We start from the raw sequence: 24,956 nt of genomic DNA, 5'->3' as shown, positions 1-24,956 counted from the left end.
TCAGTGCTGAACTTCTGTCCTGATGCTAAAACAAACGGCTTTTAGAAAAGGGTTAAAAGCATCCTGCAGCTTGTATTTGCCCTCTCTGGGCATGTTGGGGATTGGTTCCTCAAGAGGAAAGCTTTAGAGTCCATTGTTATTGTTGTAGACCAATGTCCTTCTGGCACTCGCCCCATAGTCAGGACCAGTCTGAGTGGACAGAAAGAGGAACAAGGAAACCTTTGTGATGGCCAAACAGTTATTTCCACAGCAAGGAACAAGCCAGTCTTGTTTGTTCACTAAAGCATGTGCTTAACTGGGACAGGACATCATTCCTTGTCTCTGCCCTCATGCCTTGAAATGTGAGCACAGCAATGTGTGGTTCTTTGTTTACTGGATTTGTACCCTGCTTTTTGGCTAAGGCAAAGTGGCTCATAAGATTTATAACATTCGCTTATGACGCTTGATTACAAAAAGACTGTAGTCTTTCTTTAGCTAGTCTTGGATCCATTTAATTGAGTTAGCTATGTTGTATGTTTATTTTTCTTTATTTAAATTCCATTTTCTTTTCTTTGTAAACTTCTTTTGAGTTGAGAAAAATGAGATAAAAATACTTACATATATATAAGCTACGGCCACACGATATATAGATCGGCAAGAAAAGATGTAGGTGGGCAGGCAGAAAAACAGATTGGAAAACAGAACTGTCAAATATTGGACTTGGAGACAAAAACATCCCTGCCACCACCTGTAAATCCCTTCTTACAAATAGAGAACATGGGAAGAAACAGAAGGGGCAAAGCATAGCTGAGCTGTGAGTAGATGTGTAATGGCATCTTCATCGGCCAGCCCTCTTCTCCTGGTTTCCTGTCACAGAACATTTTATTCTCTGTGGTCCCTGTGGGGACATAGAATTCATTCTGTTGAGTATATAGAAGTTGGCTTTTCCCTATCATGAAACATTTTACCTTGTATGGGGGTCATGCCTGACAACCTGCCTGTTTTGGTCTATTGTGTCTCCTCTGTCCTGCCATGTTAGTCCCTTTGTCTGAGTCACACCTGCCCTAAACCCTGTCCAGCAAACAAGTGTTGTGTCCTTCCTACAGTCTTGCTGTGCTTTGCCAAGTTCTAACCAGACTTACTTTCCAGATCTCTGATCCTGCTGGGTGGACTTTTTACATCTTGACAAGTCCCTGGAAATTATGAGTGTTTCACTAAGAAATGGAGCTGGCATATATCGACTTTCTCCCCCCCCGCAAGTACATATATTTGGGGGGGGGGGGAGGCTGTATAAAAACAGAACCCAGATCCAGCCCCAATTTAAAAAAATGCTACTTGCACATTTTCATGTGCCGCAGCAAATACATTTCACTGTGTCCAGCAAGTTTGTGTTCATAAAAACAGGATTGGGCTTTTTTAATTCTACAAGTATAGACACCCAGTAACATCAGATTCACAAATATAAAATAATAAATTCCCCAGGGCAAAATATCAGATGAATTTAGACTCACTTGAGAGTTTACAAAGTCAGCAGTTAAAACCTGAACTGGTAACCTTCAAAAAGTAGTTTGTGGGAGTGGGGGAATCAAAACATTCAAAAGGATCTCACCAAATATGTTTATTTTTCTTCATTTATATCACAGTCGATATTGGATTTTGTTTGGATAAATACAGGGAAAGAAAGAAAGAACTAGTATCATAAAATGCATGTGACTTTTTGGGGTTGAAGTCATTGGGAAAGGAAGTAGTCATAATTGAAGACAGAGCCATAAACCAATTAAGCTCAGGGCCACCTCAAGGTATTTTACTTCCACAAACAGGGCAGTGGCAAAGAGGCCTCTTGGCAAACCTGTACTTTGCCCACTGGCACCTGAAGTGCCAGCGGGGGGAAATTGGGGAGCATGTCACCGTTGTTTCTGGAAGTGGCATCACAGATGCTCTAGAACCTTCCAAAACAATTATTTTACCATAGAGTTTTGAAAATCCTTGCATGTCCAGTGACACCAGTTCAGTTTTTAATTGGAAGTGATGCCCTCGCATTGGTGACAGGCTGGTGCACCAGGCCCAGCCTGCTTTTTAACCCTGTGGTTGCTGCATGCAGCCTGGCTACCCTAGTGGCGGAGCATGTCCGGGAGGTCACATGCCACCTCGATATGCCTCACTGCTTGCTGCCTGGGGGAAGAGAAGCCCAGCATCTCTAACATAAGTGATGGAAGTCTAGGAGTCCTGGAGATTGGGGCCTGGAGTTCTCCTGGAAGTATAATTGATCTCCAGACTAGATAGATTAGATCCCCTGGAGGAGTGGTATCTTCGGAGGGTGGACTCAATAGTATCATATCCCTGCTGAGGTACTTTCCCTCCCCAAACATTGTTGTTCCCCGCATGCTACAACCAAATCTTTAGGAATTTTCTAAACTGAAGTTGGTAGCCCTGGCACAAAAATTGCAGAAAAATTTGCCACAATGCTTGACAGAGTGTGCTGGAAGACGTCCCTCAGGGCCACTCTGGTCAGCCCAGCCTCAGCTAAAGTTCTAATGAATACAGACTCACAGACAGGCAGTTCAACAGTTGTATTAGGGTTAGGCAATAGCAAAGTCAAGTACAGTCCAATAGTCAATCCACTTACAGTTAGTCCAGTCAGTTCAAAGGTACAGTAATCACAGTCCAAAAGAATAGTCAGTTATACAGTCCATCAATATCCGTACATCCAATAATCCAACAATCTAACAGTATACCACTCCTCTCCGTCCGTTCTCTCCACAGTAGGTAGCAGTGTGGCTACTGCTGTTATACCCCCACCAGCCAATCACATTACTTATTGGTTAATGGGTTGCACATGCTTCTCACATGCTTTCATCACCTGTATAGCAAGTGTTACATAATCCTGCTATCAGGCCCAAGAAGCCTTAAAGCGATGGGTCCTGTCAGTGCTGTATTGGCAGTTGCACCTGTAACGGGGAACCCAAACAAGCCTGTCCTCATATGGAAACCACCACATATCCAACAAATGCTAATTAATTCAATTCGTGGGAATCAGGAATTCAGAGTATGCACATTCATTGACAATGGATGGCCGCTCTACTACAATAAAGGGGCTCGGGGTAGTGTGCAGCAGTCTCCTTTCCTCTATCTTATCCTCACAACAACCCAAGGTCACCCCCTCAGCTTCCATGGTGGAGTGGGGATTTGAGCCTGCCTTCACAGACTTGTGATCCACCCCAGGTTACCTGCAGTGTGAATAGCGCCCCCCTCAGCACAGCCCATTTGAACTTCCGATCCATGCCACGGGAACCTAGAACCTGGACAGATGTCTCTATATGGGGCTGCCCTAGAAGACAATTTGAAAATCAGCTGGTGTAGAAGGCAGCAACTCCTTTGTTGGCAAGAAGTTGCTGCAATATAATACTTGTGCTAGAATCACTGTCCTGGTTGCTGGTTAGCTTCAAGTCCAAGGTCATGACCTGAGAGCCACATAGCTCTCATTTCTCCCAGTATGTTTCACTAAGGTTCTTCTACTCAGCCAGTCATCTGTGGACGAAAATTCCATCTTGCTGACAAAACAAAGCAGCAGCATCTAGAAACCAGCTTTCAGTAGTAATCCCTACTTGGTGGAATTGCATAACTGAAGTTGTCAGGAAAGCTCCACCTTGATGATTCTTCAAAAGCAAAATGAATCATTTGAGCATGTATTTTGCTGATGGTGTAGGAGGTTGGACTCACAGGGCTTATAAGAATTCTGGGCTTGGTCTGATGTTGCAGTTCGAGTTATTTATGGAGGTGTTTATATCTCATCTTTCTTGCTGTGCAGTTTCATTTGGTTTTGCTGTTGGGTGCTTTTATTTTATTTTTAAAATAAAATGTCGCAACCTGCCTCAAACGTTTTGTTAGAGATGGGGAGGGTTTTTTAAAAAAAAATGTAAATCAGTGTTAACTTGGTGGGACCCTAGAGAAACTTGGTCCTAAAGACAGTTTAGGCCTGGGATTTTTCCTTGCAAAAATCTCAAACCGGGAGATTGAGTTTACTATCAGTAACATCTTTGTTTCAAAAAATGGCACGTTAACAATGCATGTCTTGTCTAACCCACAATAAAGTATGTAGATACATGATAATCTCTACCCTGCCCTACCAAACTGGGCCGGACCGCTGTGAGAGTTGCATGCTTTGAAATCAATCTTCTATTTCCCAATTATTGGGGGCTCTTTCTCCCATGTAGCATGTTGGGAGCTGGAGCTATTGTAAACGTACTTATTTTGCCTGAGAAAGTTCAAGCGTTAAATTAGTCTGACATCTTGAGAAGGCTTGCTGACAGAAAGCAGAAATTTCTGTACTGCGTTTGCAGAAAGCAGAAACAATAAAGCAGACCTATTATCCCAAAACAATGAGGATAATGAGGGAGGTATTTGTGAACAGCTGCCCGGCTGTTATTAGGGCTCCCAAGATGGGAGCACATTCGGCCAGGGCTTCGGGATCTGCACTGGCTGCCAATAATCTACCGAGCCCGGTACAAGGTGCTGGTTATTACCTTTAAACCCCTATATGGCCTAGGACCTGCCTACCTTAGGGACCGTCTCTCCCCACATGTTCCCCAGAGAGTGCTGAGATTGGGCTCTCAAAATCTGCTTGATATCCCCGGGCCAAAAGAGGCCCGTCTGAAATCCACCAGGGACAGGGCCTTCTCGGTAACGGCCCCTTGCTGGTGGAACCAGCTGCCGGAGGAGGTGAGGGCCCTGCGGGATGTTGGCCAGTTCTGCAGGGCCTGTAAGACAGCCCTTTTCCGGCTGGCCTATAACTAACTGGCATTGGAAACTCTATAGAAGATTGCAGTGTAGTATTCTGATAGATCGCTTGTTTTTATGTTTTACCATTTTACTGTTTTAACGGTGTAATTTGCTGTATTTTAAATCCAAAACCTGTGTTAGTTCTTATGTGTTGTAAGCCGCCCTGAGCCGCTTGGTGGGAAGGGCGGTATATAAATTGAAATAAACTGAAACTGAATTCCCTGCATTGTGCAAGGAGTTGGACTAGATGACCCTGGAGATCCGTTTCAACTCTATTATTCTATTATTCTCTCCTGCATAAGATATATTGAAGAAATCACACTACTTGGAAAGTTTATTTTTCCTATCATTATGTACAAGAGTTTGTGAACTATATGTTAGGTCTCTCCTGTTAGGTCATTCTTTGTCTGTCTCCAGATTGCTACTCTTAGATCGATTTCCCCCTTCTTCTTGGAAGTGTTACACTCAGTCTTCCTCTCTCTCAGCTAGAGATGTAGTTAGGAACCTATCTCTGGGCATGTTCACACACACTCAGTAACGCACTTTGCCCCTGATTTATTACTGTGTAAGAATGGCAAAACCCACTTGCAAACAGTTGCTGCGTGAAAGCACTCTCTGTCACTCCTCTTTCCTATCAAGTATATTCCCAAATAAAGCTTTATTGACTCTTTAATCAGGTTATGCTCAGATATGTGTGTTAATTACTCTGCCAACATTTGCTAGCCTTGATTTGCATTCTGTTATTGAAATCTGAATAGCTAAAAATGTTTTAGAAAGTCAAAAGAAGAGTAGTTGAAGAGTAAATTGTTGCATTCATGCTGTAGTTGAGTTAACTGCATGCTTAACGGCGCAATACAGAGTTCCTCCAGTCTAAGCTTCTTATTTCATTGGACTAAAATAACTTTACATGTAAGTCATCTAATGATGGAAGCAAGATCTAAAGCGGGGACATCCTGTATTATTCTCATAGCTGTTATGCTAAACCAGTTCTTAAGCATGACTTTTTAACACACAGATGTGGTCCTTAGAGATGTGTTTTCAAGCCAGTATAGTTAAATACACTGTAAGAAAGTTTGTGCACATCCTAGATCATTGGTGTCAAATGTTTGGCCCATGGGCCTGATACAGCTCCCAGAAAGCTTATATGCATCCCACAAGGAACTGCCTATGGTCTGATTCCTTCTCTCTCTCTCCTGCTTCTGTTGTCACCATTTTTGTTTTTCTCCATGGGATTGAGACAGCTGAGCAAAACAGCCTCTCCTTTCTCTTTCCCCCTCTCTCTCTTCCCCAAGAGAGGGGAAGGAGCCTCAACCAGTGGAGGAGCTTGGCTCTGTAGCTCTGCTGTGTGATTGAGAGAGCAACCAGTAAACAACCCACAATGGTTATAGTGACACAATTACTACAATTACAATGCACTACTTTATAGGTAAAACCAATAATAACACTTGCACATTTCAAAATGGAACATTCTCATCACAATACTGAGTTCACAATAATATAGTTTCAGTAGCAGAGTTCCAATGTACAGGAGGCCAGCTTCATTTCCTGCTTCAAAGTTTCTTCCAGCAAAGGACCACTCTACATTCCTTTCTCCAGTGGAGCTTTCCACAAAATCTCTGTCTTGTTACATTACTTACACACTCCAATAATTCTAAGAACTTCCAATTGGAAGGCAACTTCAAGCTCTTCCTCCTTCAATAGTTAAATTACACTTCTTATAGTACATTAAAAATAGACAACAGTCTCCTTATTATTCAAATAGGCAACAGCTCAATACGGCTCAAGGCCTTGGTGTGATTGAGAGAGCCTGGCATAGCTAGAGCTCTCTCAATCAAAGCCAGAGCTGTGCCAGGCTTTCTCAGTCACACAGCAGAGCTACAGAGCCAAGCTCCTCCAGTGGCTGAAGCTCCTCCTCCTTCCTATTCCCTTGGAGAAGAAAAAGATGCTGCTGTGCTCAGCTGCCTCAGTCCCATGGGAGAAACACAAAAAGTATCTTTCCTTTAAGACCAACAGAGTTGTATTCAAGGTAAGTAAGAGCTTTTTGCCTTGCCCCCCCTCCCCCCATTGTTAAGCTGGTTTTGCCAGAGTTTTCCTGAGTGCCTCCTCCTTTTCACTGTATTCACACACTCATGATCCAATTTTTCTCAGTAGGAAACCAATGTGAACTGTTTAGATGAGCAATAACAAGAAGCCAGCGAGGTGGGACTGAGGATTTTTAACCAGAGAAGCAATTCCAGCTACAAAGTGTTTGCACTATGTCTACAGAATGAATATAGACTGGAGCTTCCATAGCCAACATATATTCATGATTGTAAGGGCTGCAGGTGGAGCCTATAAGTTGAAGAAGGTGTCTTCACCAAAACCGGTACTGAGCTTCTTGTTTTGGCTGCAGCGTCCTTTCCTTTGTTGTTCTTCAAATTTGTGATCCACTCCAGGATAATTTTGGCATAGTACTTGGACTGTGCACTGATATTGTTTATGGACATTACTTGTTTAATCTTATGGAAAGTGCCTATTTTTCAGCCACATTTATTTTCTTTATTATAATATATCAGAGGTTGGATACAGAAATTGTCCTAATTGTTCCTTATTGACATAGTATTATTGTGCTACATAGTTTTCTGTTGTTTACTAATAATTTCAAACTGTGGTTCTTATTTGGTTTTACATTATAATTATATATAATTACTATAATTTGGTTTTACATTATAATGTAAGGTGGTGGCGGCGGCCACAAGCATAGCCACCTTCAAGAGGGGTTTAGATAAAAATATGGAGCAGAGGTCCATCAGTGGCTATTAGCCACAGTGTGTGTGTGTGTATAAAATTTTTTGCCACTGTGTGACACAGAGTGTTGGACTGAATGGGCCAGTGGCCTGATCCAACATGGCTTCTCTTATGTGACACAGAGTGTTGGACTGGATGGGCCACTGGCCTGATCCAACATGGCTTCTCTTCTGTTCTTACATGTCATGCACCCCCACATTCAGGGGACTCTCCCCTTCGAGGGGACATATGGTGTTTCCTAGTCCAAAGTGCAGTCCTTGTGCCAGCTGTTCCAAAGTAAGGTGCCCCAGGCTAATCACGCAAGCAGAAACTGGGACCAGGCTGCAACCCAAAACAATCTTTGGACCACCCCAAATGACATACCCTCACACTCCAGAGACTGTCCCCTGCAAGAAGACGTACAAGTGGTTCCCCATCCAAATGCTGGTTAAAATACAGGCCTCTTGGAGGCGCTCAAAATAAAAGCTTGCTGTGCCAGAACCAGAGTTTGGACCTGGCACCACTGTATGCCTTCTTGAATTGACAGTTTCTGGAGTGTGAGAATGTGTCATTTGGGGTGATCGAAAGATTGTTCTGCAGTGCTGCTTGGACCCAGTGTGTGCCTATGCTTTTCTACTGGGGACACCCCACTGGCACAAGAACTGTGCTTTGGGCCAGGAAACAGCATATATCTTCTCGGAGAGAGTCCTCTGAACATGGGGGTGTATGACAACTTGTAGTTCAAACATTATTTGGGGCATGGAGTCATTCTAGTTCCTTATTCAAATCTTCTTTGAAATAAAGGCCTCTTGGGGGCACTCTAAATAGAAGTTTGTGGTACTGGAACCAGTTTTTGGACCAAGCACAACTTGAGGTCTAATTGCAGAGGACAGTCTCCAGAGACTGAGAATGTGTCATGGTGGGAGTGGGGTCCAAAGACTGTTTTGGGGTACAGTTTGGACACAGTGTCTGCCTGCATTAGTGTCCTAGGGGCATCCCACCTTGGCACATGCTCTGGGCTCTGGAACAGAAAACAGCATATGTCCTCTCTAAGCGGAGAGTCCCCCAAATTTATTTATTTATTTAATTCCATTTATAATACACCCTCCTGCAAGCAGGCTCAGGGTGGTTACAAGGTCCCATAAATCATGGCAATAAAACAATATCAGCCTCTCTCATATAAAATCAGAACATTACATTTAAGATGGTAACAAAAAAAGCAACCCCTTGGTAGTGATGCTGATGGACAGTTCTGAGTGGTGCTGATGGTGGTTGGCCACTGACCACAATGTGAGGTTGTATGATGTGTGGTGATCCAAGCCTTAATTTTGGAGTGCACATGGCACACAATCGTTTCAGTTCCTTCTTCAAATCTTCTTTGTAATACAGGCCTCTTGGTGGCACTCCAAATAGAAGCTTGTGGCTCCAGAACCAGTGTTTGGACTAGGCACCGCTCTATGTCTTCTTGGAGGGGACAGTCTCCAGTGTGTGGGGATGGGTCTTTTGGGGTGGTCCAAAGATTGTTTTGGAAAAGAGAGTGGGTGGTCCTTGTGATGCTCTCTAGTGTGTGACAAGAGACACAGAGCAAAGTCGGATTCAGAGCCCATGTGAGGTGGAATACTGGAATATTGGCAACTCTGGTGGGAGGCTGTTCCCAGGAGGTAAGAACAGTCCCTGTTTGTGTAAAACACAAATCACATCTTGAGAAGGAAACAGTTCCCTATATGAAGCTTAGTGTCCATAGGGGTGGGTGGAGGGAAGTCTGGGAGATCAGACTTTGGCAAAGTGTTTTGAGGTGGCAGTGAAAGCCCCTCAAAAGTTGTCAAAGGTGGAGGTTATTTATCTTCAAGGGAAGACAGTAATGACCGCACTAGAGAAAGAGGTCCAGTGGAGAGGCCTTAGTCTTATAACCAAAGGAACAAAGCAGGGTACGCTCAAGACTGTGTGATTAGAAAGAAAGTTAACTGGAAATCTAAAGCAGTTATAAAAAGATAAACCTTTAACACTGAGGATTTCTTTAGTGAAAGTTGAACCAACTGAAGGGTAGCGCCGTATCTTGTGAAGTCAGCAGTCTCAGATATAGTTCTGTGTTCAGTTTTAACGGTCTACCTACATCTACTAAATCCCCAAAATCTATGTAAATGTTCCATCCCTTCCCTGCCAGTCTGCTTAAATAAACCGAAACTTGTTTTAAATTGCTACCTATGCCTAATCTGCCATTTTCTGAAAGGTAAATTTTGACACCTGAAGCAACGACAGGTTAGTGCTTAGTAGAACGGTTGCCCCTGACACACAGTGGTTCAGACCTCATTTTGGGGTTCAGAGCTTTTATACTGTCCTCAATATTTGTGCTTCGATTCATTAATTGAGAACTGGGAACCAACTTCAGCATCCCGATATAATCATATTTCTTTATATCTCGGTTTTCAGTTAGGTGAAAGAGGCCTGGAGGCTTTCTCCGTCTTTATCCATAAACAGCGTTTTGGACAAATTTGCAAGTTGAGCAATTAGTACAAGGTACAAGAGCTAGCCCATGTAGGCAAAGTGCTAGGTTCAGAACTAACATCTGTCTTTAAATAAACATCAGGCACTGAATACTGAAACAAAATCAGGCAGAGCAACTAAAGTCTGCTTGACTTGCCAGTGGAGGGCTTTGGAGAGTGTTCTGGGAATGGGCTGGGGATTCAGCCACCAGTGGTGTGCCCGCTTTGAAGCAGCGCCCACTTACTAGAAGTATTTAAAGGGACTTGCCTGAGCTACTGAGCCTTCCTGCAGACCCCTGACAAACTCCCCACTTATGGACAATGACCCTGCGATGGGGAGGGACGGTGGCTCAGTAGTAGAGCATCTGCTTGGGAAGCAGAAGGTCCCAGGTTCAATCCCTGGCATCTCCAAAAAAGGGTCCAGGCAAATAGGTGTGAAAAACCTCAGCTGGAGACCCTGGAGAGCCGCTGCCAGTCTGAGAAGACAAAACCGACTTTGATGGACCAAAGGTCTGATTCAGTATAAGGCAGCTTCATATGTTCATGGGGAGGGACAGTGGCTCAGTGGTAGAGCATCTGCTTGGGAAGCAGAAGGTCCCAGGTTCAATCCCTGGCATCTCCAACTAAAAGGGTCCAGGCAAATAGGTGTGAAAAAACCATAGCTTGAGACCCTGGAGAGCCGCTGCCAGTCTGAGTAGACAATACTGACTTTGATGGACCGAGGGTCTGATTCAGTATAAGGCAGCTTCATATGTTCATATGTTCAGTACCAGGACCAGCCCTGCTACTACAACACCTTGCTCTGACAAGCCCTCATGCAGGTCCTCAACCCCCCGCCCCCACTCACCATCATTGAGAACACTGCTGCTGCCAAGAATGCCGCCAGTCCACAATGGAGTGCCAGACCCAGCACTGGCACCACAACACCTTGAGCCTTCGGAAGCCTGCACCCCAATTCCCGGTGACCTGCAGAGTTTGCCCTGGTTACCAAAAGGGATACAGGGCAAGGCTGCTGAGACCCTGAGGCAGGAGTCCATCATGGGTCAGATCAGGGAGAAAGAGTGGGGGGAAGGGGGGAACTTTGGACCTGGGCAAGGCGCTTACCCAGGGCTGGAGCCAGAGCCTCGGGGAAAGTGGGGGTGGGCTGGATTTAAGAGGCAGCAGGGGAAGACCAGTGGGAAAGGAGGAGGGCTCTTTAAATCTCATGGAAGGGGGAGGGATGGCTGCTGGTGGTCGCACCTGGAGGTAGGGTCAGCTGGCTGGTGGGGGGCAGGAGCCGGCATCCGTAAGAGCAACTCTGGAAGTCAACTCCAAATTCAGAAATTGCCCATATCCTAAATAAGAGATAAATTAGTTTCATGGCTCCTCCTGTTCTGCAAATTGGCATGAGGTGGTCATACAAAGTGCTGAGGCAGCCTAGTGCATAGTTTATTGTTCGTAATTAAGACCTACCAATGCAAAGGAGAGGCTTTGAAGAACAGGAGGACAACCTCACTTCTAATAATTCTTTACAAGGATGCCAAACATCTGGGCTTAAAAATGCTGTTACTTTTTATTGGAATTTGACATTCTGCTGAATGCAGAATACACTCATTCTGGTCCCGTGAAGGACACCTGCATGAAAGACTCTTGGTTTTGTGCCTGGAGGCAATACAGGGTTTTGCTGGCCAAATTATCAGCTTCTCATTACTGGCCAACTTGTTTAATGCAAATTTACAATGTTTATCTGTTGCAGTGTCTGTACAAGATACAGCTGGGAACTGGTGTGTGTTCTGAATTGGTCTTCTGATTACAGTTGGATCAAATTATATTATGTGGAATGGCAGAGATTTCAGGTTAATTATTCTGCTGTCGCAATTGCTGTGTTGTACCTGGCAGAGTCCCCTTTTCTTCCGATCAAGAGACTCAGCAACAGAGGTGTAGAGATGAATTTGCAGGTCTTTTATTATTTTCACATTAATGTGAGAAGGGAAAAAAAATCTTTCACCCGTCCTCTGTTTTCCTTCGGCCATCTTCTCTATGACTATGGAGAAGATGACCGAAGGAAAACGGCATTTCTGTAAACAAAGGCCAATTTATTGATTGGCTACATCGTCCTTCGCTTCTGACACTCTGATTACATTCATTGGCCAAATAAATCACATTTCCAGGTTTAGAAGTGAGAGATGAATTGATATTACTCGGGTTTTCGTAATCAGGACCTCCAAGTCTCACTTGTTTGTATCCTTATAACTGCTGTTTCATCCTTTTCCTGTTGGTCTCCAGTGTGGACCCCTGGCTCAACTCCAAAATGTGCAAGAGCAGAACTTTTGCTCTAGGCGGGGGATTTGACCTTTTCCAAGGGATGGGCCCCCGGAGGTGGGAAAGATAGCTTACTCTTCACCGAAAGATGTTTACAGAACAAATGATGATAAGAAAGTTCTGCTAAACAAGAGGCTTCCTCTCTAAGCTAATACACTTAGTAAAGACTCTAAGGGCGTTTTCGCACTGACCTTAATCGGCAGCGACGCCCCTCTTCAGCGCGCAGGATCAGCCCGGATTTCGCACCAATTGCCGCGGAGCACCCGGAAGAGCCGGAAAGTCCCGCGGCTTTTGCAGCGCAAATGGAAACTGGTTTTTGGCGGTTTCCATTTGCGCCGCAAAAGCCGCGGGACTTTCCGGCTCTTCCGGGTGCTCCGCGGCAATTGGTGCGAAATCCGGGCAGATCCTGCGCGCTGAAGAGGGGCGTCGCTTCCGATTAAGGTCAGTGCGAAAACGCCCTAAGAGAGGCCTATTGTTCTTTGTTCCCCAGACTTTGGGCCTAGAATCCATAGACAAAGGCACTATATACTTTAAGGCAAGTTATGCAAATATCATACTTTGAGTGTAATGTAGGGTTGCCAAGTCCAACCCCAGAAATATCTGGGGACTTTGGGGGTGGAGCCAGGAGACACTGGGGTGGAGCTAGGGGGAGGGGGGAAACGGCGCTGGGGAGCGTGGCCAGCTGCCCCGTCTCGGAGCGGGCGACGCTGCTGCGCAGCTGCCGCCTCTTCTCTGCTCGCCGTGGCTGCTCCTCCGAGATGGGCTCAGCCTGAGCCCATCTTGGAGGAGCAGCCACGGCGAGTGGAGAAGAGGCGGCAGCGGCACGGTGGCCTCACCCGCTCCGCCTCTGGGGTGGAATCGGAGGAGGTGGTGGAGGCGGGCCAGGGGCATGGCAAGCCGCGAGTCCGGGTCCTCCACGGATCAACATTTGCTGGTGATTCCTGGCCCAAAAGAAGTCCACTTCACCTCTTTTCTGTCCTGACCCTTACCTGGTGGAACAAGTTCCCAGTGGAGATTAGGGCCCTGCGGGAACTATTGCAGTTCCACAGGGCTTGTAAAACAGAGTTGTTCTACCAGGCTTTTAACCAAGGCAGTGGACGTCAGTCTGGGGCCTCCCTGCTGTAGCGGCTCTGCTGAAATCATTCTGTTGAATTGACCCACTGCTTTAAGGCTGTGTCATCTGTCTTATACCAGCTGGGGGATGTATGGGAGAAGTGGCTGCAGTTTGATATCACCATTTGCAGAATTTGACTTGTTTTTAAGGTTGTTTTATTGTATTAATTAATTTTAACTGTGTATATTTATTAATTGTTGTTCCCCGCCCCGAGCCCATTGAAGGAAGTGTGGTTTATAAATCATAAATAAATAAATAAATAATCTTAAAATCCCCACCAGCTTGTTCTCACTACTTCACCCAAGATGAAAACAAAGAGGAGGAAACCAGAGGTGAAGTTTTAATATTTGTATTCATAAAGGTCATATTCCTAAGTGTGTTGTTCTAAATCTGATAATATTTATTTCATACTCCTATATTACAGGAGTATTCTTCACCCAAAGGGTGATTAATATGTGGAATTCACTGCCACAGGAGGTGGTGGCGGCCACAAGCATAGCCAGCTTCAAGAGGGGTTTAGATAAAAATATGGAGCAGAGGTCCATCAGTGGCTATTAGCCACAATGTGTGTGTATATATAAAAAATTTTTGCCACTGTGTGACACAGAGTGTTGGACTGGATGGGCCATTGGCCTGATCTAACATGGCTTCTCTTATGTTCTTACAGCGGAGCAATACATTATTTAGCTGTATTTGTAAAGTGTTTGGAATCTGACTACCGTAATTCGTTGGCATAGGAGCTAATTAGGCATTAAGAAATTTTGTTAAACATTAATAGCTAGATAACTCGTATCTAATTCATGCGAAGACTACTTTTGGGGGGAAGGTGGGGTGCAAGATGATAGATATGAACAATATAGCTGCTCATATTTAGTAATAGTATCTTGATTAACTTGCAAATTTCTGCACTTGGTCTGGTCTAACAAGCTCAGTTCACCTGTTGTACAGGCTAACTCAGGGGTGTCGAACTCATTCGTTATGAGGGCCGGATCTGACATAAATGAGACCTCGTCAGGCTGGGCCATGTGTGTCATCAAATGTAATGCCAGGTAGCAGAGTGATAAACTTTATAAAGGACACAAACACAATTAAAGGTTTTTTAAAAAAACTTAAAACATGATTAATACATTAGCGCTTGTTGGTCTTAATGCTGCTTTCTTTGTGATCCAGGGAAGTGGGCAAAGGAAGTTTTGGCTCCTTCCTTCCTTCCCCAGGGGACCAGGAGGGGGAGAAACCTATGCCAATAGAAGGAAAAGAGGCTTGGCTCAGTAGCCAAGTATTTGAAGTCATGTGGGGAGAGCCTAATTCAGCATACACACACACACACACACCGACCCGCTCCCCTAGGCAAATGCCTAGGTCCAGGCATATTAGACCACATCCCCTAATATTAGCATATTAGGTCACACCATCTGGGATAGTCACATGCAAATTGAACTGGTGATAGCTGGCTCCCACCCCCCACCCCTGCCACCCCTCCCCTCCCTTCATGTGGATACTGCAGCTGCTCCCAGCAGACCTTTAAAGGCACCCGCATACCCCAGCAGCAGTCCTTCAAAATGCCCACCACTTAGGCTCCAGAGAGAGAGAGAGAGGAAGGAAGGAAGAGAGGGAGAGAGAGAAAGAAAGAAAGAAAAAAAGAAAGAAAGAAAGAAAGAAAGAAAGAAAGAAAGAAAGAAAGAAAGAAAGAAAGAAAGAAAGAAAGAAAGATTAAATGGAGGGAAGAAAGGGTAATAAAGAAATGGGGGAAGAAGGGGAAATGAAGAAATGGGACTAAAGAGGGATAAAGGAAAATAAAGAATTGTGGGAAAGAAAGGTAAATAAAGAAATGGGGGAAGAAAAGGTAATAAAGGAAAATAAAGAAAGAGGGGAAGAAGGGAAAATAAAGGGGGGATTAAAGGAAACAAAGAAATGGGGGGAAGAAATAGAAAGAAAGGGAAATAAAGAAATGAGGGGGGAACTTACCTGAACTGTGACAGTGACTTTTCCAGGCCCTGCAGCGATCCTGGCCAGCCAGCCAGGCCCCAGGGAGACCACAGCATGGCTGGGCCCTGTGATCCCTGCCAGCCAGTCAGCCAGCCAGGCCCTGGGGAGGCTGCTGCACAATGCGGCTGGGCTGCACGATCCTTGCCGACCAGCCCGGCCCCAGGGAGGCCACCACATGGCTCAGCTCAGCCCAGCAATCCCCAAGGGCCAGACCAAGTGATCTCGAGGGCCGTAAATGGCCCTTGGGCCTGATGTTCCCCACCCCCGCTGTAGGGATATGTTGTGTCACTTTTCTGCTTCAGGGTCTCTGTTCTTTTTCCCCCCAGAGCTGACCTAGCATCAGCAGAGATACTCCAAAGTGCCAGGTATCATGGTTTGACCAGAGAGAGCATTCTAAGGAGGTGAGTGCAGCTGGACAGGTTTTACTACTACTACTACTTCCTACTAGTTTACTAAACTTTTCAAGTAAGTGCTAGCACTAGGACAGCATCCCCAGTGTGGTGGTTGTGGGAGCCATGGTGCCCATTGACACTTTCCCTGGCACCCACCAAGTGTTTTAGAAAGTTGGACGGTGCCAAGTCAGGCTTTGGCTCTGGATATTTGATTGCTTTTGCCTATTTTTTAAAAGGTTGCTTTGGCAACAGTTGCCACCACAGCATAAGGATCTTCACTATGTTGACTGAAGGTAAGCCGCAGCAGCCATTTACCTTTAAATTTTATGCGAGGCTTTTAAACCAGAGAGGATTCCAATCCTTACAAAACTAGCAGCTAAAGAACAGTGTTGGAACAGTTGGTATTTAGGTGTTGAAGACAAATTGATTCCTCTGAATTGTTCTCGGTCAATTTTACAGAGTAGAGGAGGACAAGTTTATTAGACTGGTAAACAAGAAGTTTATTAGTTTTGATTTGAAGTTGCTACTGAGAGATGCAAACAGAAGATGCCTTCCTTTCTTCCTTCCCTCCCTCCCTCCCTTTTTCATCATGTTTTGGTGACTCACCTCTACTGGGGGCCTGCCCCTGTCCTCCCGACTGCTGGTATTTCAAGGCGGTCTCCCATCCAAGTACTTGTCAGAGTCAAGCCCACTAAGCTTCCAAGATCCGATGAGATCGGCCTTGGCTGAACTATCCAGATCAGGGCATATTGGGTTATCCTTTCCATGCTGTTTCATTCTTTCCAAATAGTTTTATTTCCTAATGTATAATTATAGAAGAATTTTTATACTGGCATGCTGTAAGGCTCTTCTGACAGCGAAAATGGCAGGATGGTACTTAAAAATCCTAGTTACTGATTGCCATGTAAATGGTGATACAAATCAAGTAGAGTCATTTCACGTTGTAATGCTCCTTGAACCTGCCGTGTGGGGGAGGATGGGCTAAAAATCAAGTAAATAAGTAAATGTAATGTTACGTATATTGTCCTCTGTAAACTGAGAAATATATCATCCCTTGGATAAGAAACTGAGATGAAATATCCGAGATCCAAAGGATACATTTTCTTTTAAATGGCTCGTTATATAAATTAACCATTAACATAGTGAAATTTCTTTCAGCAGCCTTTTTTTTTATTTGGGAGAAAAACCTCTCAAAGTAACAAACGGCCTTTTGAGCTGATAAGCATTAGGGACAGAATTAATGCAGCAGCCCACTGTGTTGACTCCGTCTTCTTCAGCAGCTATTTTATGGCAGCCATTTTGTGATGACGTGTCAGAATTCCGAATGTGACCGCAGGCTCAAAAAGGTCAGGGACTCCTGCACTAGGATGTTAGGAGCTACTTTGAAAGAACTGAACTTAAAACCAATATGTCAGACATCCACTCAAACACACAATGCACACCAACTTATAGCATCTTGGTCCTCATTGCCCCATTCTGGTTGCCACATCACAATGGTGGCAGTGACGGCAGAAACTAAAGCTAGCCGAATTCTCCTGCCTATACCTGGGCTGTAGAACTAGCAAACCTTTGTCTCCTTGGCTGTCTGGCTGAAAGTCCCCTCCAGGCTTTCTGGTGTGCTCACTTCACTCCCATTAATGGTACACTACCTCAGTACCACTTTCCCAGTGTGCGCCAATTCAATTTTCTCCACGGCTCCTCTCTTGTTCCATTCCATGCCTCCACCACTCATTGTTTCCTCTTGCTTTAGCAGGACAGATGGCAATGAAACTGAACTAGCGCAATTAGTCTAATATCTTCCATTTAGTATTAACCCCATGTCCATACAAGGGCTGCAGTTCATACCAAAGTTATGATTTTTACATCTCTGAATTCTCCTTGGGAGCTTAGCAGGTAGAAGGTTCTGTGGGAAAGCCTGTTGGATCAGTGTAGGTGTCTTAGTATACAATGCACAAATCTCAGTCAATGCTCATTTCCTCTTTCTGGCTGTTTTAACCCTAGAGGGAACCCAACCAAAGAATCATTTCAGCATGAAAATATGAATCCTACTAAGAAGAAGGTAGGAAGCACATCATTTTTTCTAAAAGCTTCTTGTTGCTTTGCCTTCTTTTCAAAGCAGTCTAGCACATAATGGGTCTAAGCAGACCTTATTATGCTCAAATGCTTTAAGGCTTCATTCATTTATCTTTTTTTTTAAAGGAGAGACCAAAATTTACTATTCCTGAGAAAAAACTCTGTATGCACATAGCATATCTGTGCATGGGGCCAGTGCATTAAGCTAGGGGGCAACTGAGATGGCCCTACCTACACATATTCACAGAAACAAGGGCACCATGTTTTTTGTGCATGCAGGCAGTAAACATGCAGGATCCATGTTTGTGGTCAGGAATGTGGCTTTCTAAACATTCCCGAAGGGTTTTGTTGTGTTCATATTGTAATCCTGGAGAAGAAGAGCACATCAAATAATTTATTTTGGAAGGTAACAAAGTGCGGGGGAAACATGGCATTTAAAATGGCATCGGTGTGAGAGAGAGAGGGAGATGGGTGAATTGTGATTTGTCTCGTAGTGATGTCAAGTGTAGGCAACAATAAGTGCTCAGGATATTAGCATGTTGCTGTCCCCAAAGTCAAAGAATCTCAAGATTGTACATTTGAGGCAGGAATGGTAGTATCCTGGCAATCCTCCCTGATGGTTTCATCACTAAAAAGGCTGTGATCCTACTATATAGCATTTGCTGGTCATGGTTCTTAGAGTGGAAATTCATTAGATGATCAAAGGACATTGGGGAGAAGTGCTCATACAGGAGAATGTGCTTTAAAGGCAAGAAGTAGCACCAAGAAGGTAACTGGAAGCCAGTAAAGTACTTCTAATGTTGCCATACTATATTCCTAATGGCATACCCTGGTCAAAATGCCTCTGCATTTTAGCACCTGAACAAGGGCTGCCCCACATAGTGCACATTTTTGTGATCAGAGTATTCTGTGATCACAGAAGTTGTCGGACAGATTTTTGGCTGTTGTGTAATCGGGCAGACACCAAACAGTATTCATGAAGAATGTAATGCCACCAGCCTTGCTAAGAACAAGATGAAATGCTGCTTGTGTTTGGGTATTATATACATACATACATACATACATACATACATATATATACATACATACATACATACATATATATATATATTTATTTATTTTTAAAAAAGTTTTATTTTGCTTTTATTGTAACCTGCTTGGGGGGCCCTTATGGCTGAAAAGCAGCCTAAGAAATACAAGTAAACATATTTTTTTTCCTGTAAAAGATGCCTGTGATTGCAAGTCGACAAGTGCAGTTGAAATGAACTTAATATTCATAGCGCAACTTACTGCAATCCACCTAAGCAGATTCTATCAGACATTTGGATTCTAATGTCTGCAAGTCGTGATCATTGATCATGTTATCTGTGCAGTGCACATGAAACCAACTTTGACGTAGCTAGAGTCTGGGTAGCATGCTTTTAATCGCAGGCAGAGTATTGACACAACCAATGCAAATGCATCAACTAAAAAGAGTGATGTTTTTTTCTGTGATACCACTCAGTATCCAGAAGCATTCTGTCCATAGATGTCCATTCAGAATGTTTCATTTAATAAGTTGTACCACTGTACCCCGTGGCACAGAGTGGTAAAGCTGCAGTACTGCAGTCGGAGCCCTCTGCTCACGACCTGAGTTCGATTCCAGCAGAAGCTGGCTTCAGGTAGCCAGCTCAGCCTTCCATCCTTCCGAGGTCGGTAAAAGGAGTCCCCAGCTTGCTGGGGGGAAAGCGTAGATGACTGGGGAAGGCAATTGCAAACCACCCCGTAAAACGTCTGCCGTGAGAACGTTGTGAAAGCAACGTCACCCAGAGTCGAAAACAACTGGTGCTTGCACAGGGGACTACCTTTACCATTAAACCACTGTATGGAAAGAGCTCATGTAAAGGAAAGGAGAACAAAGCAAAGCATCGCTGCCACCCAAGTATAAACAGAAGCTGAGGTACTTGCACATGCCTGAGCAGTATCAATCTAAAAGATTAATTAACCAATAAAATCCCAGAACAGAAGTTATGCCCTATAACTAACAGAAGTTGCCCACTGGAGAGTTCAGACTAGAGAATCCAGCCACTGCCTGACATTTCCCTAGCAGAAAAACTGGTTGGTATCATGTGCACTGATTCCATGCGTCTGGAATTCACAAGGTATACAGTCCAGAGTGGTAGTATGTTCATACGTTGCAGCAAAAGCAAGCAGAATTCTAACAAACTTTTGTGGTCCGGAATCTTCCAGCTCCTATGCATCAACATTGTCCCACTCAGCCCTGATGTTATCTTAATTTTTCCAGGCATTGATTCCTGTCCTTCCAGACCAGTTCTGCATTGCCCTCTTACTCATTTTGAACACTGCTATTTGACAACAGCTTAAACCTGGACTATAAAGGCATGCTCTGGTTCTGTCAGCATTGGTTTATTTAGTTTGCATCAGTTATTCTGGTTATAGAACGTAAGGGCGTTTTCGCACAGGGCATACCCCGGAGCGACGTCCCTCTTCACCGCGCACCAACAGCTCCGCAGAACCAGGAAGAGCCGCGAAGTGCCGCGGCTTTTGCGTCGCAAATGTAAACCGCCAAAAACCAGTTTACATTTGCGACGCAAAAGCCGCGGCTCTTCGCGGCTCTGTGGAGCAGTTGGTGCGAAATCTGCGCAGACGCTGCATGGTGAAGAGGGACGTCGCTCCGGGGTAAGCCCTGTGCGAAAACGCCCTAAGAGCCTGGAATGCTGGAGATGTAATCAAGGCTCCCTGTATACGATATGGACGTTGTCCTGGTGACTTTCTTATACTTGAAGATGGCAGATTGCTTTGATGTCCTACATACGTAAAATTATGGATTGCTGCTAGCACTTACTGCATTTGTCATTACTCACTTTGAGTCTCTCTCAGTCTAGTTTGTGCCACTGGTTATTAAAGTCCAAAGTGAAGATGGACCCCATATTTGGGAAGCAATTTGATTTTGACATTCCAGTACTGATATGGGAGCAGCACTTCACCCCAGAGACTTGGGACAGACTGAAGGAACACAACGCCCCCTATGGCTGGCGGGGGTTGTCATATGGAGGTAATAGGTTGGGACAGGGCTGTTAACCGCTGTGGTTGTTAGATGCTGTCATTCAGGGGGTGATGTCGAATGCGTGCACTTTAATATGAATGTTGCAACTCCAAGCCAGGCTCTCATGGAGCTCTTCCCAGAAGCATAGGTCATCAACATATACACAATGAGTAATCAGGCTTGCCCAGCAACTGCCAGTGACATTTCAGTGACTTTGGGAACAACAAAATCGTTAGGTGTACATCCTTTTATTAAAAGTTGTATATCATCCTGTATATCCTTTTGTATATCCTTTTATTAAAAGAACATGCTAATAAAAATATACATTTGGTGGACCCATTTAAGTACCTGCAGGGTTATGTTCTTCTGCTAGTTAATCAATTGTTGTTTGTATCGTGACTTGTATGTCTCTCAGTGGATCACTCCTTACTGAAAGTGGAGTGAATGTGGAGACGCTGGGCACCTTGGATGCAGATTCACCAGTCAAAGTAAAGCTTTAAATTAAACAGTTTTATTGAATGTACAGAGGAAAGGGTAGGGGACAGAAATTTAGACCAGGAAGGTTAAATATTTCAAGCCATCTTGTCTGTACATATGAAAATCCTGATTTTCAATAGAGATACCGTAAGAGATAACAATCTTTGTTCCCAGATAACGGATTTTTTTTCCTGGGCAAAAGGCTTGTTTTAAAAATCTAACAAAGGGGTCATGACTGAGGAGAATAAACCAATGAGTTCCTAGGACAGTGGAGAAAAGGTTTTAATTTATTTACTCAGCTTTTATCCTAATGGGGACCAAAAGCAGCTTACTCCATTCTTTTCTCCACCATTTAATCACCACAACTCTGTGAGTAGGTTAGGCTAAGAGTGTGAGACTGGCCCAGTGTCACCCAGAATAATTCCATGGCACATGTAGAATTTACCAGATCCTAGTCTGACACACTAACCACTACACCAAACTGGGTCCATCCACTGATTAAGTTGAGCAAATGGGAGAAGACTTTACGTAGTCCGGTGAGAGAAGTATGCATCCTTTCTGTGGTGGAACCTATTCAAAGTTCTGCATGCCTAGCTATGAATGCCTAACTATGATATCTTAATCAGTAACAGACCAAGTAGTTAACGCATTAGGAGGTAGATTCAGGTTGGGTAGCCGCCGTGTTGGTATAAAAAAGAATGTTAATCTACTGTTATCAGAAAGGGGTGGTTGCCAAATCAAGAGAAGCGGATTCACGTGTTTCTCCATTATATAAGGATTACTTAGGACATCTCTTGTTCCTGGAGACCTTACAGATTATACATAGGTCAAACATTAGTGTGCATGCTGTATTGCAACAGATAAACTTCTCTCAGTTGGAGTCAGAAAAATGTTTTAAAATTCACAAGTGGATAAACATGGCTACTTATGGAGAGAACAATTATAGCTGAGCATGCCTGCTGATCACAGCAAGGATCAGGCTCCCCTCTTCACCTTAACAGATTAGAACAGATAGTCCTGCATCCTGGCCATAAACAGAATTTTCATAAACATAGGGTTGCCAAGTCCAATCCCAGAAATATCTGGGGACTTTGGGGTGGAGCCAGGAGACTTTGGGGGTGGAGCCAGGAGACACTGGGGTGGAGCTGGGGGGAGTGGGGGGAAACGGCGCCGGGGAGCATGGTGAGCTGCCCCATCTCGGAGCGGGCGACGCCGCTGCGCGGCTGCCGCCTCTTCTCTGCTCGCTGTGGCTGCTCCTCGGAGGAGCAGCTGCGGTGGGGCGGTGGGGGCGGCAGCGGCGCGGCGGCCTCGCCCGCTCCGCCTCTGGGGTGGAATCGGAGGGGGGGTGGAGGCGGGCTGGGGGCGTGGCGAGCCGCGAGTCCGGGTCCTAGAAGGGCCCGGATTCGCGGCTTGCCATGCTCCTGGCCTGCCTCGCCCTCCCCTTCTCTGGTTTTGCCTGCGCTGCTGCCGCCTCTTGGCTTCTCCTCCAAGATGGGCTCAGCCTGGGCCCATCTCGGAGGAGCAGCTGCAGTGGGCGGGGAGGGGGTGGCAGCGGCGCGGCGGCCTCACCCGCTCCAGGATCGGGCGGCTCGCCATGTTCCCCGGCACCATTTCCCCCCCTCCCCCCGCTTCCGTTTTTTGGGGGAGCGGGGGAAGAGGGTGGAAATCCTGGGGTCCCCCGCCAGGGCGGGAGGGTTGGGAAGCCTACATAAACAGGTGTTCCCCCCCACCCCCACCCTGAATTCAAGTGTCAGCTCCTGTTTCACATAAAAAATCTGAAGTCCAGGGAGATAGTAATTGTCTGTAGCAAACAGAATGCTCGTCTACAGTTGTGGCCGGAGTTCATGTCCTTTCTTTAGCTTCTCATGATGCCTCCTATGAACTTGTTGCTCCACAGCCGCCCATGGGACCAACTTCATGGGGACTCATCCATCTAACTGCAAGGTGGGAAGGAGAAATATGCAGTCATCTATACAGTTCTTTTCTCACTGCCCTTTCACTCATTTTGAAAGTTCTACTGCACATGTGCTGTGGGTGTGGCAGTCCTGAAGAAAAGGAAATAAAAGGGTGTGAGTGGAAGGGAGGGGAAAGAAAGGGAAGATTCCTTCATCTGTTTTGTAGCAAAAACTAAAAGAGTTTTTAATTTTGTTTTAATTTGGTCAAAATGCTTAGTATTGCAAGAGTCATGATTTTTATAATGGCGTTCCCCATGTGTGGTTTCTCACTAAAGACCTAAGCCTGGAGATGGGAGGGGAATGAAAATGTCTGTATCAGCATCTTGTGACATTTGTCTGAATAAAAGGTCCCAGTGTCTATGTGGTAATTAACCTTAACTAAAGGGCTCTGTCACAACCTGCTCCATTGTTGCTGCTGGACATTGGCAGCCGGGAAGCATCTCACTTCCTTCCCCACACCCTCTCTTCTCTGTTTGCTAAACTGTACTGACAGCCTGGCCAGCTAATGTCCTGAATTTGTAAGAGAGGTGCTCTGGAAGCAGAGGGAGAAACAAAAAAAGCTTGGGAAATGCTAGCTGGAGAAAGTTCTTGCTGGGTGGAGGGAAGTGCGTGAGATGGTGCCTAAAGAATACTTGAGCAAAGAAGTTGTGTACTGGCAAAGGACTTTTTCACAGGGTTACTACTATCTTCCTTGGGAGTGTCAACTTCCTTGGGAAGTTCTATCTGGCGCCAAGAGAAGACAGAAAGGAAAATTTTGAAAAGAAGACTTTTTCGCCTCTGTTATTGCAGGAACTTCTCTGTAACGTGAGTGCCTTCAAGTTGCACCCAATTTACGGTGACCCCAGCAAGGGGCTTTCAAACAAGTGAGAAGCAGAGATGGTTTGCCATTGCCTTCCTCTGCAAAGCCTTCCTTGGTGGTCTCGCATCCACGAATGGATGCTGTGAGTCTCTGAGATCTTTTGCTGCCTTCCTTCTTGCGGGAGCTTCTGAATCGATCTTTTACATTTCAGAAATTGCCCCTAAACAGATTTCAGATTATTGATTTTTCAGAACTAATTATTCAGGGTTTTAACAGAACTACTCTCTCCACCCCCCAAAATGCAGAACGACGTATTACGAGGATAAAACTAACTGGAGCTTTGCTTTGTGTGGTTTCTCGCCATCCTCTTAGTACTTGAACGTTCCTTAACCCCAAATTAGTGGTTTCCCCATGCTGATTTTGTGTCCTCTTGTTTTTGGCTCCTTTTGTTCTAATGCCTTGCATCAATTTGCTTTGCTCTGCAGTTATTGCTTCCACAGTGCGGCTCCTCAATGACTCCGCCAACGGTAGGCTCTTTGCCAAGACCACGCCCCCCAACAGCTGCATCCGCTGTGCTGTGGTGGGCAATGGGGGAATTCTGAATGGATCCCGCCAAGGCAAGAACATAGATGCTCATGACTTTGTCTTCAGGTACAAAGAGGCTGGCAACCCAAACCTTTGGGAAGAAACACAAGATCATTTGGGGATGAGCCAAAGTGTGCAGGGGGGGCATGCCCTAACGCAGGAACATATGGAGATATTTGTTTGTCCTCAAGTACAGGCTTGTCCATGGTCTCCCTAACAGT

At 45.1% G+C, this 24,956-nt stretch overlaps 1 protein-coding gene across 3 annotated transcripts in view; it reads left to right on the top strand.

The window, feature by feature from the left end:
* ST6GALNAC2 (ST6 N-acetylgalactosaminide alpha-2,6-sialyltransferase 2) overlaps nucleotides 1-24,956 on the top strand; it is a 64,801-nt gene that overhangs the window by 33,597 nt on the left and 6,248 nt on the right. The window contains exons 2-4 of one of the 3 annotated variants that reach the window (XM_060253045.1): nucleotides 17,802-17,859; nucleotides 20,754-20,928; nucleotides 24,636-24,801. In XM_060253045.1, coding sequence (XP_060109028.1) covers nucleotides 17,802-17,859; nucleotides 20,754-20,928; nucleotides 24,636-24,801 — 399 coding nt within the window. Of the gene's footprint in view, nucleotides 1-17,801; nucleotides 17,860-20,753; nucleotides 20,929-24,635; nucleotides 24,802-24,956 lie in introns of those variants that run through there. The other 2 variants (XM_060253047.1, XM_060253048.1) reach the window with 2 other exon arrangements.

This window comes from Heteronotia binoei, chromosome 13 (genome assembly GCF_032191835.1).
Source record: "Heteronotia binoei isolate CCM8104 ecotype False Entrance Well chromosome 13, APGP_CSIRO_Hbin_v1, whole genome shotgun sequence".
Taxonomy (NCBI): domain Eukaryota; kingdom Metazoa; phylum Chordata; class Lepidosauria; order Squamata; family Gekkonidae; genus Heteronotia; species Heteronotia binoei.
The sequence above is the reverse complement of the archived record's forward strand: the minus strand, read 5'-3'. Positions and strand labels throughout refer to the sequence as shown.